Source organism: Electrona antarctica (genome assembly GCF_951216825.1).
Source record: "Electrona antarctica genome assembly, chromosome: 14".
Taxonomy (NCBI): Eukaryota; Metazoa; Chordata; class Actinopteri; order Myctophiformes; family Myctophidae; genus Electrona; species Electrona antarctica.
In genome coordinates this window covers 23,839,557-23,864,062 of record NC_136795.1, presented here as the reverse complement: position 1 = coordinate 23,864,062, position 24,506 = coordinate 23,839,557, and the positions used below count along the sequence as shown (strand labels likewise).

General features: G+C 43.6%; 2 protein-coding genes across 3 annotated transcripts; both read left to right on the top strand.

Moving 5' to 3' along the window:
- Window positions 1-665: 665 nt before the first annotated feature.
- On the top strand, window positions 666-20,738 carry nfatc2ip (nuclear factor of activated T cells 2 interacting protein). Of its 2 annotated transcripts, XM_079519826.1 has the most exons (12): window positions 666-837; window positions 3,027-3,140; window positions 4,450-4,581; window positions 6,033-6,161; window positions 7,384-7,447; window positions 8,568-8,679; window positions 9,056-9,154; window positions 17,292-17,484; window positions 18,403-18,547; window positions 19,557-19,672; window positions 20,082-20,268; window positions 20,299-20,738. In XM_079519826.1, the coding sequence occupies exons 2-11, from the start codon at window positions 3,027-3,029 to the stop codon at window positions 20,247-20,249; spliced, it is 1,272 nt and encodes a 423-aa protein (XP_079375952.1). In that variant the 5' UTR covers window positions 666-837; the 3' UTR covers window positions 20,250-20,268; window positions 20,299-20,738. The 2 variants fall into 2 exon arrangements, with proteins under 2 accessions (XP_079375952.1, XP_079375951.1); XM_079519825.1 differs by having other exon boundaries at window positions 20,082-20,738.
- Window positions 11,077-13,611, top strand: LOC306936229 (type II inositol 1,4,5-trisphosphate 5-phosphatase-like; the record flags this gene model as incomplete). Its single annotated transcript, XM_079519721.1, has 1 exon — window positions 11,077-13,611. The coding sequence occupies one exon, from the start codon at window positions 11,077-11,079 to the stop codon at window positions 13,609-13,611; it is 2,535 nt and encodes an 844-aa protein (XP_079375847.1).
- Window positions 20,739-24,506: the final 3,768 nt, after the last annotated feature.

Below are 24,506 nucleotides of genomic sequence, written 5' to 3'. Positions count from 1 at the left end.
CACGGAGCCGACTTGGGGACCCAACGCAGCTCCTCCAAGGAAAACAAACAAATTAACGGAGCTGAACGTGAATCCCCCCCACCGCCCACCCCGTTTTTTCCCTCACTGTATATGTTTCTTTTCCCTTTTTACCTCCTTTATGATGAATTCCTGTTCTGTCCTTTGTCTATATAGAAGTGTCTATTTGTACGTCTCTAAATGTTTTTGATGAATTGAACATGGTGGACCCTATTGGAAACAAGTGTAATGCTTAATTGGGTCGTCCACTCACAGTTAACAGCCTTTGTATTGAGTTTGTGCTTGAAATGTACTGTAATTCTGCAAACTGTTAATACATTTTTAATTTCAATCAATACAAAAAAACATACGGACAAACATCTATGCCGATGCTATCTAACTTGCGGAGGTAGTGTGCCTTGTCCACGGGCAACAGATCTTTCAACGCATGGCATTGCAAATACGTTAATCGCTACTCTGCTCAATATTGTTTTGAAAATGCCGCAAATTGCATTGCAGTGAACGAGCGAAAATCACAACTTCCCCCGTTTGTGGGCGGAGTCACAGTTTGAGGCGCTGTTTACGCGCCGTGGACGTTCCGTTTGATTGATCCTGCCTGTCGACTACAAAACAATACTACAACATGACGTAACGATATAACGCGAGACCATATCTATGCGCGAGACTACCTCAAATCTAACGCAAGGACGTAACCAGAACGTAACCCGGAAGTGAAAATGTTCCTGAAGAATAGTAAACAAAGCTTTGATAAATAAAGTATTCGCGCGACGCCTTTATGACCTGCACGGAACAAAACTATAACCTAACGTCTGACCGACCGTGAGTCATTATTTTTCGTTGTTGTTTGGTTTATATTTGTTATTTTATTGAGCCGCCAAATAACGAGGGTACGTATTCCATAATGTATAGTTTCCAGCAACGACTTGGACATCAGTGATTCTCAGCCTTATTCATGTTCGGAGTCTAGGGTTTGATATGAATAAACCACAGACCGCGGTCATGGTTCTCTCATTAATTGTTTTAATCTCCACTATGGGGCCCCAATCTACAGTGTAACTCTGAGGGTGTACAGTTTGGTTACACGAGTCAACACGACGCGTCATGACTGAGTCACATTCGAAACTTTTGTCTAGCGCTGCGAGTGGTATTTTGGCTAAAACAAAAGTTAAAGATAATTTCTAATAGTGCTTGTTCAGTCCTCTTTAGTAAACTGAAGAGAAAATAAATGTTCAGGTGGGTTACCCATTTCATTTCACCCAATCAGGAGAGGGAACTATTTATCAGCTCCAAATTTGTAGTGTCACTGTTCAATGTGTTGTCTGCTCAGTTTAGCCTAACCTAACGTATTACATACTTATTGAAGTAAGTTTAGGTTTTAGGTTTATTTATTTAGCACGTATTACAAAATATAGACAATACATATCATAGAACAAAAATACAATGCAAGGAAAGGAAGAAGCCAGCTGGCTTCTAAGTTACTGTATGACTTCTGAAAATATATTTTCTGTTTTTGATTGATTGATTGATTGAAAAATGTATTAACTTAACTGCAGAATTACAGTACATTTCAAGCACAAACTCAATACAAAGGCTGTTAACTGTGAGTGGACGACCCAATTAAGCATTACACTTGTTTCCAATAGGGTCCACAATGTTCAATTCATCAAAATGTTTACTAAAGAGCTGAAGTCTGGAGAGACAGGGTGACCCTAACTGTTACTGAACAAACACTAGCAGCAGGGGTTGGCAACTAATAGTTTTTTTAAGCCATATCAGAAGTTAAACACAATCAATGTCCAATTGAAGAACTGTACAATAATGACTTTACTGCAAAGTTAATCAGATTTGTAACTCCATGCATGCAATATGATAGAACTGCAAACTGCTGTGTAGGTGTGTACAGATCAATTTGTATGCCACATCGTAGAATGGAGACTTTAGAGGATGTTGGTTTGTTAGAAAGAGACAGCCATACTATTAGCCGCACTAGCCTGGCTAATAAGCCAGACTCTCCCCTGTGAACATAGACATTCCGTGCATATATATATATATATATATATATATATCATTTTTTTAAGGGTAAAGATAGCCTACTGTCCAGCAGTCCAAATATTATTAAATTAAATTTCAGAATGGTAGACCTGAGGCCTACCATACCAGGTCTGAGGCCTGAGCTCTACCATTGCGTGGCACATCTATGCATGGAATGTCTATGTTCACAGGCTTCTGTGTGCAGCCTAGAGGGCATCTGAGCATGTGCGGCACTACAAGTCTTACACTAAATGCGTTCGGGAAACCCAGCCATTGTCAGGTGAAAACCTCTTATGTCCAAAACTGTTTTGGACTGTAATTTTCAGCGATCACATTAAAAACTAAAGTAACAGATCTATACAAGCTTAATGCTTAAAACACGTTTGCGCTGCATCTCGAGCTTGTGCATCTGCTACTTTTGATGTATGACACTGTAATATGAAGTAGGGTGTTAATTTACCAAAAAAAAGACAAAAGGTTAGAATATCATGGATATAGCAGGTTTTCGCCCGACAGCAACGATAATAACGAGCGCTTTCATAGAACTGGAGCTCAAGATCTCTCCTTAGATACTAGAGATAACAGTGTATTGTTTATGCATGTGTGGATCCACATAGATCCACACAATATTAAGTATTTGTGGGACAGCCAGGTCAGAATTTACCAGATATTTAACACTAACTTTCAGTACCATTTACAGACTATGAAATAATGAAATAAAAAAGAGCTGTTCAAGAACTGTTCACAAAGTAGGCCAAACTTAACCATGGGGGAACAGTGGCCATGAAATTCCTGCCCTTTTCGCATGAACATGACAAACAGCACAATCGTAGTTTGTATTAGATTTTTCCCCCACAGTGTCATATTGATCATTTGAGATGCATGCTCTGTTGTGGGTCTGCCATTTCCGATGCACAGCACCAATATGCGATAAAGCATGAATTTGTCTTTGTCTTTTGTCTTTTTTTCCCTCTCAGATGTCTGATAGTGACAGTGACGTGGAGTATGTCCCAGTGATTCGCTCACCAAAACGCCGCCGGCGTGGTATTAAACCTCCAGCAATCTCCCCGGCGCCCACATATTCAGACAAGGTAAAGGTTTTTTTTTAACTCTTTTGAAGTAGTTAGACGGGTACATGGGCAGTGAAGTAGTTAGACGGGTACATGGGCAGTGAAGTAAGTATCTATCTATCTATGCGCACACATAAAGCAGATACAGTATTTAAATGAAGTACAAGGTGTGAAAGTGGTAACACATTGGTAGATAGCATCAGGTATGTACATGAGATAAGACATAAGGTGCAAAATAACAGCATTCAGTTGATTGTGTTCCGGCTTGGATCAATTGAACGAACGTAGTATACTTTAAGTTGCTATTAATCTGTATTGCAATGCGTTCTTTACACGTCTGTTTTATCAACTACAGTGGGTTTAATCCTAGTGAAATGAAAAATAAGTTTAAAGCTAAAATATGTATCTGAAAACATTATAGGTTAGAAATAAGCCACAAGCTTTTCTGCCCGTCTCTCTGCAACTTTGTAAACAAACAAACTGCATGCGTCGTTCATGTAGTGCATCCGCTACATTGTAGCGGATCTATGTCTAATACTCTGGAGGGATGCGACTTTCTGAAAAACGCACAGCTTTCCGTTTCAGAGTGAAATTACAAAATCAAATTCCTGTATTTTTCACTTCACTATTGTAGGGCTGGGCGATAAACATTTTGAAATTTGATGTTGTACGTCCCACTCAGAGCCCCAAGGTCTGCGGACCAGCTGCTGCTGGTCGAGCCTACGACCAGCAAGAGAAGTAGGGGTGACCGTGCCTTTGCGGCTGCGGGCCCCAGGCCTTGGAACGCACTGCCTTTCACCATCAGATCTGCCCAGTCGATCTGTGTTTTTAAATCCCTACTCAAAACCCATCTGTTCTCCCTTGCCTTTAATTGCTCTTGAGTTCCCTTTTCTACTTTTTATTGTTGCCCCTTGTCAACGTATGTTATTGTTTTTCATTTTCTTGCCTTGCCTTCAATGTCATGTTGTATTTTTAATTTTTAATTTTTTCTTGTTCAGCACTTTGGTCGGCCTTTGGCTGTTGGAAATGTGCTTTATAAATAAAGTTTGATTGATTGATTGATACAACATCAAATTTCACAATGTTTACCAATTACCTATCGATGACCATGACATTATGAAACCCTGGTACTGCATGTTTTTATTACATTTCAACATCCTTTATGAAGATCCAGAGTCTTCGTCCTACTTCAAATGGCATTTTTATATAAAAATAATAATAATGATGATGAATAGATAAATAAATGCATACGGTAAATAAATGCAGAACTGCATTATGTAATGTTTGATATTGGCATGACCCTATAGTTATAACTTATTATCTCCCTCAGTTGCCTGACAGTGATGCGGCGGTCAACAGTGACAGCGACGTGGAGACGGTTCCAGTGATTCGCTCACCAAAACGCCGCCGGCGTGGTATTAAACCTCCAGCAATCTCCCCGGCGCCCACATATTCAGACAAGGTAAAGGTTTTTTTTTTTTAACTCTTTTGAAGTAGTTAGACGGGTACATGGGCAGTGAAGTAGTTAGACGGGTACATGGGCAGTGAAGTAAGACGGGTACATGGGCAGTGAAGTAGTTAGTAGTTAGACGGGTACATGGGCAGTGAAGTAGTTAGACAGACAACTATTCCACAATCTCCGAATGCTATCTATCTATCTATCTATCTATCTATCTATCTATCTATCTATCTATCTATCTATCTATCTATCTATCTATCTATCTATCTATCTATCTATCTATCTATCTATGCGCACACATAAAGCAGATCCAGTATTTAAATGAAGCACAAGGTGTGAAAGTGGTAACACATTGGTAGATGGCATCAGGTATGTACATGAGATAAGACATAAGGTGCAAAATAACAGCATTCAGTTGATTGTGTTCCGGCTTGGATCAATTGAACGAACGTAGTATACTTTAAGTTGCTATTAATCTGTATTGCAATGCGTTCTTTACACGTCTGTTTTATCAACTACAGTGGGTTTAATCCTAGTGAAATGAAAAATAAGTTTAAAGTTTAAAGCTAAAATATGTATCTGAAAACATTATAGGTTAGAAATAAGCCACAAGCTTTTCTGCCCGTCTCTCTGCGACTTTGTAAACAAACAAACTGCATGCGTCGTGCATGTAGTGCATCCGCTACATTGTAGCGGATCTATGTCTAATACTCTGGAGGGATGCGACTTTCTGAAAAACGCACAGCTTTCCGTTTCAGAGTGAAATTACAAAATCAAATTCCTGTATTTTTCACTTCACTATTGTAGGGCTGGGCGATAAACATTTTGAAATTTGATGTTGTACGTCCCACTCAGAGCCCCAAGGTCTGCGGACCAGCTGCTGCTGGTCGAGCCTACGACCAGCAAGAGAAGTAGGGGTGACCGTGCCTTTGCGGCTGCGGGCCCCAGGCTCTGGAACGCACTGCCTTTCACCATCAGATCTGCCCAGTCGATCGGTGTTTTTAAATCCCTACTCAAAACCCATCTGTTCTCCCTTGCCTTTAATTGCTCTTGAGTTCCCTTTTCTACTTTTCAATGTCATGTTGTATTTTTTATTTTTTTATTTCTTCTTGTTCAGCACTTTGGTCGGCCTTTGGCTGTTGGAAATGTGCTTTATAAATAAAGTTTGATTGATTGATTGATACAACATCAAATTTCACAATGTTTACCAATTACCTATCGATGACCATGACATTATGAAACCCTGGTACTGCATGTTTTTATTACATTTCAACATCCTTTATGAAGATCCAGAGTCTTCGTCCTACTTCAAATGGCATTTTTATATAAAAATAATAATGATGATGAATAGATAAATAAATACATAAATGCATACGGTAAATAAATGCAGAACTGCATTATGTAATGTTGGATATTGGCATGACCCTACAGTTATAACTTATTATCTCCCTCAGTTGCCTGACAGTGATGCGGAGGTCAACAGTGACAGCGACGTGGAGACGGTTCCAGTGATGGCCCCGCCCAAACGCCGTCGCATGATTGACCCTTCTGCTATCGCCCCGGTGCCCATATATTCCAACAAGGTAAAAGACTGTGTTAGATTAGCGGCTAAGAAAGCTTTGTGAAATGGCAAAGGGGCAAAACAAACCTCAAAAGTATGTATGTGCAAAACATTGATGTTGTTTTTTTGTTCGTTCAGGAAATACAAACATGGGAACAGCCCATTGCATCATTGAACGTCTAGACTAGGGTTTCTCAACCTTGTTCATATAAAGGCCCATTATTTATTCAGCATTTAATTTGAGCTCAGCCTCACAGACCCAAAATGAAAGAATATTTTTGTTATCGTTGGATAAGATTTTGTCCACAATTCCATGCTGTATTGATGTTGGTACCATAGGAGAGACAACAAGCAAATGTTGATTAAAATAACAATTCTTCTGTAAGGGTCCCCTCAAGGAACCCTGAGAGTCCCTGGACCCCACTTTGTGAACCACTGATTTTTTTTTTAGTTTTTCGGTGTGAACATTAAAATCAAATAATTTATATAAATGAAATAGGTAGTAGTAATGTTAGTAGTTGTAGTACTAGTGGAAATAGATCTGCTATTTTCACTAGTTTCGATCCCGGGCAAAAAATCTTTTTGGGGTTTTGAGCTAAACAGTTTGGGAACCACTGCTTTTATAGATATTAGATGTGAAAATAAATAACTTGTCAAGGTGTCTGTGGGCTGGGGAGGAATTAACCCATTTTGGACTGATGCAGATTCTAAAAACGCCTTCTAAATCCGGACCCAAGTTTTCTGAAAAACCTCAAATATTTATATAGCAGCATCAAAATGTTTACATTGTTGAATGAATACTGTACATACTGTACAGAACCCCAAAAGGGGTTCCCGTCCAGAAGGGTTACAACACCAAAAAGGGTTCCCGCCCAGAATGGTTGGCATAATTAGTTACAACTAAATTGGGAGAAAAGAGTAGGGGGAAAAAGTATCCACGCTGTTTTGTTAGGCCTAGAACACTCAGTATTGACTGACTGACTGAGTCCCTATTGTTGAAATGCATACTATGATAATCACTACATCACGCGTTGTCATAATTGATTTTGTGTTTTTATTTGTGTCAAAGTCTTATCGTAGACTGTTCTCATCTCCAGGTGTTTTTATGTGTGTCAAAGTCTTATCGTAGACTGTTCTCATCTCCAGGTGTTTTTATGTGTGTCAAAGTCTTATCGTAGACTGTTCTCATCTCCAGGTGTTTTTATGTGTGTCAAAGTCTTATCATAGACTGTTCTCATCTCCAGGTGTTCAGCTGCTTGAATCTCAATAAGATACCTGCTGCTACGCTGGTTAAGACTGACACTACAGGTGTGTGTGTGTGTGTGTGTGTGTGTGTGTGTGTGTGTGTGTGTGTGTGTGTGTGTGTGTGTGTGTGTGTGTGTGTGTGTGTGTGTGTGTGTGTGTGTGTGTGTGTGTGTGTGTGTGTGTGTGTGTGTGTGTGTGTGTGTGTGTGTGTGTGTGACTGTGTGTGCGTGCGTGCGTGCGTGCGACTGAAACAATTCTATACTACTGTTTCACGCATTATTATGAACACTTTCAAGATTTTTCCGTTTCCTCAAAAAATGTTACTACTGCTGTAAACCACACACAGACACACACACACACAGGGGTTGACACTAACGCTTGCCAAGTAAAAAAAAAAATGGTTTTGAGTGAACGGCTATAGCCTATATAAACATTTACACAACATGAGATATTGAACGTGGTCAACATGCTTCACAACGCTTGGGATGCGATGCGCTGTGAGCTTGTGTGTGGATCAGCTGTTTTCGGCACACAACACCGTTGTACCACAAAGTAAATCTCGCAGAACGTGCACAGTGCAAACATCAATATACATTGCCTGTCAATTGTCAACAATACCATCACTGGTTGGTTTATTGTGTTTTCAGAACGTCGTTGTTCATTCAATACTCATTCAATACTCATCTCATGCTGATACTGATAGTATGCTAATGGTTGTGTGAAAGTGGAACCTCCAGTAATGAGGTGTCCTCCCAATGGAAGAACAACTATGAAGAGAGCTACCTCTAATGTTAAAATAAACCTCGTATTGTTAAAATAAAATATAGTATTTACAGTTTTTACAGTTTTCAACTGGGAAAGGAAACGTTTCAAGCATGCAAGTAGAAAGTAAAAAATACGTTAAAATAAACAGTAATGCAAAATGTAGGCCTACAATATATTTTGGGGGGCAAGTGGCCATGAGCTGAGGGCAAGTGGAACATGACCTTTACTTGTCCGACGGGCAAGTGCCTCTGAGACCTTAGTGTCAACCCCTGCACACACACACACACACACACACACACACACACACACACACACACACACACACACACACACACACACACACAGCTATAAAGTCTAAAATGACACGGATGCTTTCCCGGTTTTAATGGGTTGATATTTTGTTGATCGAATGCTGTAGCTAAGCTTACGGAGGACGTGGTGCTGCCTGAGCCCACGGCCCAGCTGGACAGCTCTGTCCTCAGCACCGACTCTGAGGACGAGGATGCACCGCAGAAGGTCACCATCCAACCGTGAGTAGTTGGTCTTCTCACTGGGCTCTATGCACACACCGGTTACCGATGATACTGATGAAGGCTCTCTTCCATTCTGGTCACACAGAGTCAGGGTGCTGCTATTGTGCATGTCGGCTCACTGGAAACACACTGCTACACCAGTGGGTCTCAAAGCCGTGTAACTCTTGAGAGTTCCATTTGTACACACTCAGAGTTATGGGCGTCAATGAAATTTGAATGTTGAACCACGTATACACTTTTTATGTTTTCGTAAATGAATGCCCTACATACAAGAATGTCGCAAATTGGTCGTGAAAATAGCCGATCTACATACTCACAATGCGTCTACTCTCTCTCTCTCTCTCTCTGTGTCTCTCTCTCTCGTGTTTTGCAGGCAGAAGGTTTTAGACACTATCATCCGCTCGCCCTCTCCACCACCGCCCATAGGGAGTCCCTCCACACGGTCCACACGCTCCAGTCGGCGGAAGGTTATGTGAGTTGGAGCATTCTGCTGGAGTTGATTATTTTGGATATTCCCAGTGATCTTGGGCAGTGGTTCCCAAACCTTTGAGCCGGTGACCCAAAAAGTCACAGGCATGACATGAACAAGTTTTAATCTGCGTGTGGTAGAAGTTTTCTTTTTACATGAACACTTGGACCCCTTCAGGTGGGAGCATTCTGCCAAAAATAGCCGATCTACAAGTTTACAATGTTTCGCTGCACGGCACATCATAAGTTTGTAGATGGGCTATTTTCGACAAAGAGGTTTGGTGTAAACAAAAATAAAACAGTGCTACAAAACAGTGAATCAACTGTATCTATAAAGGTCGTGAGGGTCCCTGCTTCAGGTCTCTCTGCTAAGGGGTCGGTCCTTGGCCTGAAAGACCCTGAAGATCTAGCTGGACAATGTAGCACTTGAACGATGAAACTCCGCCCCCAAACAGCCAATGCTATCAAACCCCCATTCCTGAACGAGTGTTGAAAGGTGATAGTTTAGCTACAAACCTTTCCCAGTGTAACAACACTGGCTGTAGTTGCAGTTGACTCTTATAGCAGGTATTTTGATAGCAGGTACTCAGCCAACCTAACGGGTTGGCTGAGAAAGCTGTACAAACAGCCAACGCATTCAATGGACCACACACACACACACACACACACACACACACACACACACACACACACACACACACACACACACACGTACACCGGTCAGACCCATAGCTCCACTTATTGGAATACAGCAACACACTAGGGCTGACTGTCGATAGTTTTTTCAAAGTTTCGAAGGTTCTACGCCTATAACAGAGACAAATTCAAAGCTTCCACGACAGGGCCCGGGGAGGGGGGTGGGGGTTAAATATTGACTCAGTGAATCGTGGAGCTCAAGCACATGGCTTTGAAGCATAGCAGATCTACAAGCTCTCAACATGTCATGCTGCAATGTGTTGTGGGCTTGGCGATCACCTATTTTAATTAAAAAAATCACACCCGTGTGAACTGAGTGGTGTAAGGTCTGTCTGACGTAATTAAATCATGTCTGACGTAATGAAATCACACCCGGATGTGATTTCACAACTGGCTTTTTTTGTGCAGAAAAAATGAGCATGGTTGCTACGGTCATCCAGTTCACCCGGGTGTGATTTAATTACGTCAGAAATTATTTTGAACATAGCAACCATGCTCATTTTTTTCTGCACACAAAAGCCAGTTGTAGGAGTGGTTTACACCACTCAAAAATAATTAACTGAACTTTTCATCTTTCGAATTTCTTGCCATCGAACTAAGCTCAACAGACATTTTACGCTCAATCCTTCCTGTCACTGACAAGCCAGATCTTGCCTGTTGCAGTGCAGTCCATGGAAGGAGATAACCGTGCCAAACACACTACCAGAGAATTGCCTGAATGCTGCCTGCACGGCCAGTAGGAGAGCCACAATCTGCTTCCAGCACCTAACAGGGACCCACCTCAGTCTTCGGATGAGCATGTGATGTTTGGTCAAGCCAGAGGCCCACCATAGTCTCTGCGGTGGTGGGCTGCGACATTCGCCCTGTGCCACTCCAGCGCCTGCAATAGCATAATCTCAAATCCGTCGTCCCACCGTGCCTCCGTATTTGGGCAAAACTGACGTCATCAGTATTGTCATAACACAACCCAGTCCAAACTCCCCTATTGGCTATTATACATGCCTGTCAGATGAGAGGGTGTGGGCTTAACAGAGTGATGTAATGCTGAAGGAATAAAAAGTCACGGTAGGTGTGCGGGTGTGAGGCACTTGAGAGAAAACCGTTGTCTTGTGGAAGGCGCTCATTCACACCAGGTGTGGTAAGTTACAGACAATGTTTATCTGATGATGAAAGAAAGGACTCTCTATTTCCTCTCTTCCCCACAGGCCTTTTGCGTGCAACCACAGGAGGATGGTCACTGATGTGTCACTCAAGGACATCATTCCGATATCCTATGAATTTGCTGTTGTGGAGGCGTCACCACCAGATGAACTAGAGGTCGTGGGCGCTGACACCAGGTTAAGAGTACACATCCGGAAGGAGGGGCTGGAGCTTAAACTCCCCTGTGGTTCCCATTCACGCCTCTTTCTCAGTGAAGTCAACCGGGCCTGGAGTGATGTCTGCAAGTCTCCCTCGCAGGTACCGATGTTTGAGTGGCTCTGCAAAAGAGTTGTAAAACAGGCCCTTGCTCCCCTCGGGGCAACTCTGACGAAAATGAATAAACACCGGAAAACAGGAACACCATCGAGGACAGACAAAAAGGGATCACTAGAGGGGTGCATCAGTGCTGACAGTGGAGCAAAGCAGTCCGAGCCGGAGAGCCCAGGCAAAGGGAATCCTGAAGGCAGGGAAAACATGGTGCGCTCGTCCAACGACACACCGGCCATCCACGCACCGTCTAAAGGCCAAATGCTGGGCATGCCACGGTTTAGTGGTTTTCGCAACCACCTCATCAAATGTGAGCTGCAGAAGAAGGAAGACAGCTACACGTACCTGGAGAACTTCAGTTTCTTCCTCGGTACTTACAATGTGAACGGCCAGTCGCCAAGGGAAAGTCTCCGTCCTTGGCTCGGCTGCAGCTCTGTCCCCCCCGACATGTACGGTGTAGGTTTCCAGGAGCTGGACCTGAGCAAAGCGGCTTTCTTTTTCAACGACACGCCCAGAGAGCCGGAGTGGATGACGGCGGTATTCGAGGCTCTACACCCAGAAGCCAAGTATGTTTTGGTGAAACTAGTCCGTCTGGTCGGCATGATGCTGCTGTTCTACGCAAAGAAGGAACACGCGAAGTTCATCTCTGAAGTGGAGGCAGAGTCCGTGGGCACCGGCATCATGGGGAGAATGGGGAACAAGGGAGCAGTGGCGATACGCTTTCGCTTTCACAACTCCAACATCTGTGTGGTCAACTCGCACCTATCGGCCCACATCGAGTGTGAGAGACGGAACCAAGACTACAAGGACATTTGCAGCCGTCTCCAATTTCACCCTCTAGACCCCACGCGGGCCCCCCTCCCCATCATGAAGCACAATGTAGTCCTGTGGGTTGGCGACCTCAACTACAGAATTGGTGACCTTGATGTCAAACATGTGAAGAATCTAATCACTAAGAAGGACTTTGAAACGCTGCACAACTATGACCAGCTGAAGAGGCAGATCGATGAGGAGGCCGCATTTATTGGTTTCGCTGAGGGTGCAATTGACTTCCAGCCCACCTACAAATACAACACAGGCTCTGACCAGTGGGACACAAGTGAGAAATGTCGGATGCCTGCCTGGTGTGATCGGATCCTGTGGCGAGGCAAGAACATCAGACAACTGCAGTACCAGAGCCACATGACCCTGAAAGCCAGTGATCACAAGCCAGTCAGCTCCCTGCTGGAGATTGGGATTAAGGTAGTGGACGAAGAGGCCCACAAAAAGACCTTTGAAGAGATTGTACACGCCATAGACAAGATGGAGGCGGAGAGCACTCCGTCCATAACCTTGTCCAAGCAAGAGTTCCACTTTAAGGATGTGAAATACATGCAGCACCAGGTGGAGACGCTGAGATTGCACAACAATGGACAAGTCCCGTGTCAGTTTGAGTTCATCCAGAAGCTAGATGGGCCCGCCTACTGCAAGCCCTGGCTCACTGCCACTCCGCACAAGGGCTTCATCGCTCAGGGTGGTCGCATGGACATCGACCTGGAGGTCTTTGTCAACCGATCAACGGCTCCCGAGCTCAACTCGGGCCGTCAGGAGATCGATGATGTCCTTGTGCTCCACTTGGAAAGGGGTCAGGACTACTTCATCACCGTGTCCGGCAACTACCTGCCCAGCTGCTATGGCAGCTCCATCCACACTCTGTGCCAGCTGAAGGAGCCCATCCAGCTCGTGCCTCGGGAGACCATCCGCAAACTGAGCGAGTCGTCAGCGGACGAAAGCGCGACGATCACCGACAAGCCTCCGGCTATTCCTAAAGAAATCAGGACGATGGTGGACCACTTGCTTCGCAGTGCCATCAACCAAGAGGACCTCTTTCAGCAGCCTGGGCTCCGCCGGGAATTTCAGGAAATAAGGGATAGCCTTGACACAGGCGTGCCCGATTCTCTCCCTGGCAGTAACCACTCTGTAGCTGAGGCTTTGCTTCTCTTCTTAGACGCCCTCCCGGAGCCTGTGGTACCCTACTCCTTCTATCAGCAGTGCCTTGAGTGCTGCTCTAATGTCAGCGAGTGTAAGACGGTTATCTCCACGTTGCCGTGGCCCCATAAGGATGTGTTCAGCTATTTAGCTGCCTTTCTCCGCAAGCTGTTGGAAAACTCTCCATTCAATCGACTCGACGTCACCATTTTGGCCGCCATAGTTGCTCCTTTGCTTTTGAGGTCCCCTACAAAGCAGGACCTGGCGGAAAAGCGGAAGACGCAGGAATTCTTTCAGCACTTCTTGATTGAGGATCCCACTTCACCATAAAGAATAGTGAACGCATAAATATAATGCGTAAAGAATCAGAATCGGCTCAGTATTTGAAATCCATTGTATTGGTTTCTTCTGTTACTAGTGTCTCTGTGTAACCTAGGCCAATGGCATAGTCAAGGTATCAGGTAGGCCCATCCACTATCCGTAGTCTCTGTGTAACCTAGGCCAATGGCATAGTCAAGGTATCAGGTAGGCCCATCCACTATCCGTAGTCTCTGTGTAACCTAGGCCAATGGCATAGTCAAGGTATCAGGTAGGCCCATCCACTATCCGTACAGTACGGTTGAATATGGTCAAATGTGCTGAAAGGATAGAGGGTTTCTGTGACCAGGATATGTCATAAGTGTACGTGTAAATCATAGTTTTACTATTATGGCTTGCAAAATAAAATGTACTATTTAGCTTATTCTTCAGTAGATCTTCAGTCTTTTTGTTTTATCTTTCCAAACGAGGTTAATGAAAAAAGCCATGTATGTAAAATAATACAGTGGGTGATGTCATTGAAATCTACTGTCCAGTTTGACCGGTGGGTGATGTCATTGAAATCTACTGTCCAGTTTGACCGGTGGGTGATGTCATTGAAATCTACTGTCCAGTTTGACCGGTGGGTGATGTCATTGAAATCTACTGTCCAGTTTGACCGGTGGGTGATGTCATTGAAATCTACTGTCCAGTTTGACCGGTGGGTGATGTCATTGAAATCTACTGTCCAGTTTGACCGGTGGGTGATGTCATTGAAATCTACTGTCCAGTTTGACCGGTGGGTGATGTCATTGAAATCTACTGTCCAGTTTGACCGGTGGGTGATGTCATTGCAAACCGTCAACCACTTGTTCCGCTGCACAATGTAGAATCAGGGCAAGGATGCGGTGGAATCAACATAATTTAGCATGTTTGGTTGATTGCCAATGCATGTTCTTACTGCAGCTAGAAGAGTAGCAAACCACACTGGACATGTTGTAATCTCGCATCCGATGCCGTGCGGATTTTCAGCATTCAGTTCCAGTTTAGGCTTGTATTATGTTTTTGAGTGGTGTTAACCGCTCCAACGTGCGGCTTTGTGTCTATGTATGTCTGCCCCCTGTGTTTGTCTTTGTTGTTTATTGGGCTTGCTGTGGGATTTTCATCTTCAGGTTGTGCACAGACATTTTTACAGCTTGGCTCTGTGGTAAGGTGAGCTGTCTAGAAGAGGGTCCTTGTCTTTTTTGCCTGTCTTTTTGTCTGTCCAGTGTCCAGGGTTAATCTCAGACAGACGTCACAGATCCACAGGGAGGGAAGCCATGCCGTTATTAGACACCATCTTGTTTGTTTATACGCGGTGGCTCTGTAGGAGGCGAGCTGTCTAGAAATAGTTCTGGTCTGTCTCTGTGCGTTTGTCTCTTCGTCGTCCGTGGCTAATCTCACAAACTGCCGCTGGTCAGCGATAGGCCAAGGAAGTAACTCGTCGGCGCTAGCCCCTCCTATGCACAGCTTTGTGTGTAGGTGTGTTTGTAGCACGGAATGTGATGATTTGATTGGCCGATGTATGATCGTCATATCGTGATGTATGTAGGATGATAAGAGCGTGTGAGTTTGTAAATTATGGAGGTTAAAGCCCCACTATGTAACTTTTTTTTTAATTCGAAAAAATGTCCAATTTGTATGAGTATGTTAATGCAATAATACAACATATACAATTGGGGTGGTTGTATCTTGTCTCTTCTATTGAGGAATTTAGATCGTGTCAGAGGTCATGTCTCACAGGATCTGGCACAAGATTAAATGTATCTCTGAGCAAGCAGGCAAGGCTCTATTAGCTCAATGGTAAAGATTTCAGCACTTGCCGGGTTCAAATCCAGGGAAGAAGAGAAGAGTTGCATAGTTCTGCTTTAATGGAAGCTGGACCTGGCTTAACGCCACATATGTCGTAGCTGAACACTGTCATGGGCCGTTCACATGAAGACCCAAATACACATGGAACCCACGCTAGTATGTTTTATGCCCAACTACGTAGTTATCCTGGAAGATCAACAGACCTTTCTTCAAAGAATACAAATAATACAGTATTGCTAAGAAAATGCAATGGAGTAATGGAACCATAGGGCAAAATGAGACTTAAATCTATGACTATTTCTTTCTCTTAAAGGTATGGTAAGTGATATTTTTTGGATAAAACGAAAATCACACTCATGTGAAGTTAGGGGTGTTCTGACATTCCATATGCTGATCTGACCTCATCAAACCCCATAGACTCAAGACACTCCATATATGGCCAGACCTAATCAAACCCTGTACACTCAAGACACTTGCTGCCACCCATAGATCTGCATACAGTCACACCCAGGGGGATGTGTGGGGATGTGTGCCTTGTCGCTTCTCGCCCTCAGGGCGTCTTACTGGTAATAATGAAAATGTAACTAGTAACTAAAGTTTGCAAATATATGCAGTGGAGTAAAAGTAATCTTTTGCCTCAGATGTAGTGTAGTAGACGTAAAAGTATTGGAAAAATCACGTATCGTACTAATGCCTCAAATTTGTACTTAAGTACAGTACTTAAGTAAATGTAGTTAGTTACTTTCCACCACTGCATGCAACACAGCTTCTCTTCCCCAAACTGGACATGTACAAAAATAAAGTGCTCACCATAAATTAGGTCAACGTTAAAGACCTGCACTGTATGAAGTGCCTTTACATACATTCTGCTGTGATTTGGTACAATAGTGTACAAAATAAGATGAACTTGCAACCTGTGTAGATAATGTCCGAAGGAGCAATGTCGGAGCCAAGATATGCCAAGCCGAATATTGTTGACATGGAAAGACGGCGTTATTTATAGCAGTGTTTCTCTTAACATTTTCATGTCAAGGACCTCCAAATTGATGATTCTAGCCACACACCCCGTATTTGAAAAAAACCCAAAACATATTTTGTACCAGGGACCACTATAAGATTTGTGAATTGTTAAATCTTTCAAGATTATTTCAAATGTTTCACCATTTTTGAGGGGCACTAGTATCCCCTCCTATGCCCTGCTTTGTGTGTCTGTGTGTAGTTGTGTACCACAGCATGTGATGATTTGATTGGCTGAGCAAGGAATGTGATGATGTATAAGAGCGCCCCTCACTTCACACAACTCTAGAGTGATTTTCTGCTGAAATGCTGATCTAAACACTGTAAGCTTGTATTGCATCGTGAGCTTTGTATATCAGAGTTATGCATCAAAGCTTGTACATCGTCTATTTTCGAATAGCCAAATTAGGAAATAGGGTTTAACTGAAATGTATGCTATCATACATAATTTAGCCTTGCACCTCCTTGAACCTCCCCAGGGATCCCGGGGATACCCGGACCACTGAAGGGCTTTCTAACCTTTCATAATTAATCGTATTTTAACTGGGTTAGGGTTAGGGTGCTGAGAAGCACTTGGAATTGTAGGCATTGCATTTAGTTTGACTCTTTTCCACAGACAGATATTGTGAGTGTTGAGCTTGTATTTGCCTCATGTAATATTTGTCAATTTGGTATTACAAGTCATTAATTTGTCTCTTTCAAAATGTGCAGATACACACTTGTTGTTTGTTTACTGTTGAGTGAGAAAACAATGTTGCACATTAAGCTAATAATCTGGCTAATAATCAGTGGTCCCCCCCCGCCCCTATGTTGCTCCCTCTCCCTCTCTTGTCTCTGCATGTCAGCGAGATGAACAGAAAGCTGAACGTGTTGGGGTCCCGCCTCCTCACGTCGCCGCTGAAAAGAGCCAGGCGACACGGCAGCTCCCCTTCCACGCCGACCACGGGGACCATCCACCTCGACGACGAAGATGACGACAGGGAGATCACCCTGAAGTTCCGCTGGCGCTCTGTCTTGCACAAAATCACGGTGCCGTCTGTAAGTCACTGATGCCATGATGACACGTCGTCTTTGCTTACACACTTTGTACATGAGGTTGAGCTTGAACTTGCACAAAGTGTGTGAATTGTTATTTGGGCCCCATTTTCTCCCCAATTTAGTTATGCAAATTCTTTCCTCCCCACACACATTTGTGCTTTAACATGCACTTCTTCAGAATGGGTTAAAACAATATCCTACAAAGTACAAACCTATTCCATTCATGACGATGTAACTGTGATATGTGATTAATGTAGCCTATACTTGACAAAGGTTGTAGCCTCACAGAGTAATCCTACTGGCGTTTCTTTCCAGTGTGCCAAAATGCACACTTGCATAAGTGCGTGCATGCATGCATGCGTGCGCGGACATGACAGATTGACAGGCAAGCGAGGCGAGAAGGAGAAACTTTTATTTGCTTTCCATCATGTAACTATGGTTTCCATACGTTGTTTGGTCATATTGCAGTTGTTCATGTCGCAAAAACGAGGGCGAGGCTTGATTTCATAGGGCGTGCCAGATTGATTTCAGGACTGAAAACGACTGAAATTACGCAAGGAACAGCTGTTTGCGATCACTTGCCGACGTGAGCGTACCCCAAAACCCACGCTCGAATTTAAGGCAGAATTTACACTCCATTGATAAATGAGGGCCATAATGTCCAAAACGGTTACTTTTTAGGATTCCGATAAAAAAATGGCAAACGTAGCAGATCCACAAACTCGTCGCGCCACATTTCGAGCTTGTGGATCTGCTACTTTTGATACTTTCGCATCAAGGAGGGTGTTAATTTATGAAAAAAGTCAAACACAAAAAGTTAGAATATGGAGAGGTTTCTGCCCGAACTCGACGATATAGAGAAGAGAGGGTTTTCTCACTTACAGCACTGCTTTATTAACACTCGCTTTACGCTTTCAGTCTGCGCCGTTGAGCAAGGCAGTGGAAGAGCTGTCCATCAAGATCAAAGTCCCGCCCTCCCGTATCCTTTTGCTGAGGAAGGAGAGAGAACTGCCCACGGACTCCTCAGCCAATGAGCTCAGCCTCGGCATCGCCGACATCATAGGTGGGTCATGTACATTTGTACAATACGGCGCAAGTTCCGAGACCCCCCCCCCCCCCCCACCACACACACACACACACACACACACATACGCCACACTCGTGCACTTGTGTTTTTCAGACATGTTTAAGCGGCACTATGTCAACTTTTTTTAATTAATAAAATGTTATTTTGTCCAATCTGTATGATATCATACCTCCTGGTAATGATAATCCATTTATTTATATAGCACATATCAAGACATGGTCACAAAGTGCTATACAGAACAAGGTAAAAACAACAACATAATAACAAACTATGGGGTCACAGCTACAACAAGATATCAGTAAAAAAAAAACAAGCAAACACAAAAAAAACAGCAAACACAAAATGAAGGCATACACATGAAGAAAAAATTTAATAAGATAAGCAAAGGGAATTTAAGAGAAGGCCTTAACATAAAGATGGGTTTTCAGAAGGGATTTAAAACATGACACAGACTTTTACAAGTCTTAGATTAATAGGCAGGGAATTCCACAGCTAGGGGGCCCGGTTTTTGCAATGGTAAAACTGTCAGCACTTGTGCAGGAACGTGGGTTCAAATCCAGGGTAGAAGAGGAAGGTTACATAGTGCTGTCTTAACCACTTAAGGCCTATACTGTATACTTCTTGTGCGACCTATATGGAACATTGCAGATCTCGACACAGCTTGTAGACCTACTGTTTTTGCTATTCTTTGGACTTGGAAAAATGTAGACCAATTTTGACAATGTAATGACTCATAGATGCACGTTATCCAACATGCTTAAAAGATTTCTACTACCTCCAAACAGACTAGCCTATGAAGCTATCTATGAAATCTATGAGAATGTTTCATCTGTGACACAATTTCATACAATATGTAATTGGCTTCATCTCTCTCTTAACTTAACTAAAGCCTGAAAAAAAATGTTGAATACTACTGGAGTCTGTAAATGGAGGCTTCAGTTCACAGCTCATCTTCATCGCGCCTGTTTTTTTCACTCCGTACTAGACTGTGTGATAATCGAAGAGGAGAATAAAGAGGCGGACGAGAACGATGAGGGGATCATCAGCATCAGGATTCAGAACAAGGAGAGGAGTGCAGCACAGACCTACTCCCTGCACAGAGTGTGTACTGTTTTTGAAAACATTTTACGTAATTATTATTTTAAAACTTTAGTTACTGGTTACTTTGTAGATTGTGATTATTATTGCAGAACAAACATTAACCACTTCAGCCCTATATACATTTCGGCCATTTGAAAATAGCAGATCTAGAAGCTCACAATGCGCCACGAAGCGACACATTGTGAGCTTGTAGATCTGCTATTTTCAAAAGATGTTTATACATTTTAAAACATTTTGATAACAATACTTAGGTACTTTTACATTTTGAATTCTGGACTTTTTAGTTTTTACTTGTAACAGAGTATTTCTATATTGATTAAGTTGGTGAAGTTATAAAAAAAATCCACCACTGGGTTTGTTTGTGGGACATGATAACGTTGCCTTTGGTTCCCTCTGTGTGTTTGGCCAGGACGCAGCCCTTGGCTCCGTGCTCTGCCAGTACATTTCCAGCACGTACGCCAACACCAAGCGCCGTCCCAAGGTGGTCTTCTGCTTCGACGGAACCACCATCACCCACAGCCAGACCCCCTCCCAGCTCGACATGGAGGACGGTGACGTCATCGACGTGTGGGCGTGAATATTTAAAGATGGAGTGCTGTGATCCCCCCCCCCCCCCCCCCACACACACACACACACACACCTAAAACATGATTATCAGGTACTATCTTTATATTTTTTTAATGTGGCTACACCCACCAGTTCATTAAGTGTACCTGGTTTTCACCGTAGCACCACCCACCTGAGCTTAAGCCTCGCCCACAGCTGTTGTTATGATAATGGGGGAGGGCTTAGGGCTATGATGTCACTAAAGTGGTGTATTTCGTTTGGGCCTTTTGACCCGAAGGCTTTCAGGACGAAACCAAAATACACAGGGAAGACATATTTGAATATTTTAACATACTTGCATACAAAACAGGAAAAGTACATACATTACGGCATTCCATCTTTAATAGTATTGTTGCACTTACCTTTTCATTAATATAAAAGTATTAGTTTTTTCCATGTGCATCATTTCTGTTATAAATAATTATTTGAATGAATAAACAGTTATTTTGAGTTGACTGTTCTTTGTAATTATGCGTTATTATTATAATGTAATATTGTAATGTTTTAATGTCATGTTGATGATGATTAGCAATGAAAATCGTGACTTGTTAAATCGTGAAGACTGCCGTGGTGGCACAACAGAACGTAGACGGTTATCATGGAGCACCTCTAGTTCATATTGACACTCGAAAAAAGCACTGCAGTGGGTTCGAATATGGATTTTATAATTATTGAACCAGTGAATGCTTTGGATCCATTCATCGGTTTCTTTTCCTAACCGTTTTGGACAAGTTTCCACCTGACATCGACAATACAATACTTATTAATTGATCATTGTCTAGCAGGGGTGCCCACAATTTTTTTTTTTGACTTGAGATCTACTTTTAAATTGACCTGCTCAACAAGATCTACCCACCGAAAACATATATCATTGATGAAAATAGTGTCAATATGCACCTGAGGGGGCTTTGGAATAGCGGCGCTGGCATGACAATGGCATTTGGAATGGGAAATAGAGGGGGAAATGTAATGGGTAGGGGAAAACACAGCAACACTCTTGAAAACAAAATATTACATTGTGGGTTTTAGCTGACAGGCCCTTTTTGATATCAATGAATTCAAGTTGTGTGTGTGTGTGTGTGTGTGTGTGTGTGTGTGTGTGTGTGTGTGTGTGTGTGTGTGTGTGTGTGTGTGTGTGTGTGTGTGTGTGTGTGTGTGTGTGTGTGTGTGTGTGTGTGTGTGTGTGTGTGTGTGTGTGTGTGTGTGTGTGTGTGTGTGTGTGTGTGTGTGTGTGTGTGTGTGTGTGTCATTTTTGTATTAAATATTATTTTGGGGCATGTCATGTATACCTGCACAGCCTTTGTGATCTACTGGTAGATCACAATCTACCTTTTGGGCACACCTTGTCTATAGTGTTTCATTACATTACATTACAGTCATTTAGCAGACGCTTTTATCCAAAGCGACTTACAATAAGTGTATTCAACATAGGTAGGGAACAAAAACTACTAATCACCAGAAGTCTTTAGTGCATTTTCTGCAAAAACAAGCAACCAAGAGTATACCTAGCGCTAAGGTAAAAGTGCAATATATCAGCTACCTATTTCCTTAAACAGATGAGACAAAATAGCTAAATCAAATGAGCATGAGCTAAAACAATTAAGTGTATCGACTAAACAAGATCCAATAAACAATACAACAATAGAAAACAAGCGTTCGTACAACTAGTTAACAACAAGTAGGTCAGGCAGAGAGGAAGGGTAGTGTTTCCTGAAGAGGTGGGTTTTCAACCTGCGGCGAAATATGGGCAGTGACTCTGCTGTCCTAACATCAGTGGGAAGTTCATTCCACCACTGTGGGGCCAGAACAGAAAAGAGTCGTGACCGTGTGGATCGGCCAGAAGGACCCTTGAGTGACGAGGCAATCAGTCGCCCCGAGGTGGCATACCGAAGTGGTCGGGCAGGGGTGTAGGCATCGACCATAGCCCGGAGGTAGGAAGGAGCTGTTCCTTTCACTGCCCTATAGGCTAACACCAGGGTTTTGAACTGGATGCGAGCCGCTACGGGGAGCCAGTGTAGAGAACGGAGAAGGATGGTTGTGTGGGAGAACTTGGGGCGGTTGAACACCAGACGAGCCGCAGCTTTCTGAACAAGCTCCAGAGGTCTGATGGCAGATGCCGGAGCACCAGCAAGGAGGGAGTTGCAGTAGTCCAGGCGGGAGATGACGAGAGCCTGGATGAGCACCTGGGCTGCCTTCTCCGTGAGGAAGGGGCGAATCCTCCTGATGTTGTAGAGGAGGAATCTGCAGGACCTTGTCACTGATGCGATGTTTGCCGAGAACGTCAGTTGATCGTCCAGGGTCACACCCAGATTCTTCGCAGTCCGAGTTGAGGTCACCACAGCATTATCAATGGTGATGGCCATGTCTCGGTGCGGACAGCCCTTCCCCGGGAGGAACATCAGCTCGGTCTTGTCCAGGTTGAGCTTCAGGTGGTTTGTCGACATCCACTCCGAGATGTCAGCCAGACAAGCAGCAATGCGTGCCTCCACTTGGGTATCAGAGGGGGGGAATGAGAGGATCAGCTGGGTGTCATCGGCATAGCAGTGGTAGGAAAAGCCATGGGAGTGGATGACAGCACCCAGAGATGTAGTGTAGAGAGAGAAAAGAAGAGGACCCAGAACCGAGCCTTGGGGAACCCCAGTTGTGAGCCTGTGTGGTTCTGACACAGACCCTCTCAGCATCACCTGGTAGGAGCGACCCGTCAGGTAGGATGCAAACAGGGAGAGTGCAGAGCCTGAGACACCCATCCCCTCGAGGGTGGAGAGGAGGATCTGATGGTTCACCGTGTCGAACGCTGCAGACAGGTCCAGGAGTATCAGGACGGAGGAGAGAGAGTTCGCTCTAGCGGCATGGAGCGACTCCGTCACTGCCAGCAGGGCAGTCTCTGTCGAGTGACCCACTTTGAACCCAGACTGGTTGGAGTCCAGGAGGTTGTTCTGGTGGAGATAGGAGGACAGTTTCCCACTATATAATAACTGTATTCCCACTAACACTGGCTCGGGACCCATTTGTAGGTTGCGGACACATTTTTATGGGTCCCTTACTTTCAGTTTTTCTTTCCTACATTTTATTTCACATTTTTATTTCAACATTTTCAAAGAAAAATAAATAAATCCCAAAACATCATTCTTCATGAATTAAAGACACGTTCAATGGTTTCTTTTCAGTAATGTCATGAAGAAATCAAAGACAAATAGCCGATCTACAAGCTTTCACTATTTTGGGTCTTGGGTAAAGGTCTCTTCTGGGTCTCGACTTGAGACCCAGTGGCACCAGATTGCGGAGCGGTCTTGATACCGGAAGGTCGCCAGTTCGAATCAGCGGTCCAACACGTTAAAATTACCACCGCTGAAGTGCCCTTGAACAAGGCATTGAACCACTACGATGAAATGTTCTATGAGCAGGGCCTGGCTGGAAACAAGTTCTTGAGCTTAGCCCAGATACCCTGGGTAAATATAGTAATCATTTAATTTAATTTCAGACGTTTGGGAACCACTGCTCTAGTCTATAACACTGCCTCTCATTGTGGGGTCTGTCCGGGCCCCCCAGCCAAGGCTCCTAGAGGGGGTTCACTGCTCTAGTCTATAACACTGCCTCTCATTGTGGGGTCTGTCCGGGCCCCCCAGCCAAGGCTCCTTGAGGCGGGGGTTCACTGCTCTAGTCTATAACACTGCCTCTCATTGTGGGGTCTGTCCGGGCCCCCCAGCCAAGGCTCCTTGAGGGGGTTCTAGAGTTTTTAACTCCCAAGAGGATCGAGACAGTAGGCTATACGGTATACAGGCATGCACGTTGAAAATATGCATTCCTATATACTAGAATAGATTAACTGAGCTGCTCTTTTATACAATTTCATCTGGTTATGCTTGTTTTTGTTGTCATTAATTGATTTAGGTTTAGGATTTATTTTGATTGATGCATATAATCTTCATTTTTATTCATTTATCAGTTTCCTTTTTTTTCTTTGGAGAAACGAATTTGGCCTAACACTTCTTTGCTAATGCTGCTTGAAGAAGGGGGGAAAAGACAAATAAACCAATCTTGAGCTATTACATGATATATATAGGCTGGTTATGAACCTTATGGACCCTTATCGCATGGGATAATGGGTCTGTAACTCTGGAAGTGCAGACTCTATAGTGTACTGAACGGGTCTGTAATCTCTGATAGTGTAGGCCTACATGGAACCAAATTAACCTGTAATGGTGTGTAACTGACTGGGTTAAATTAA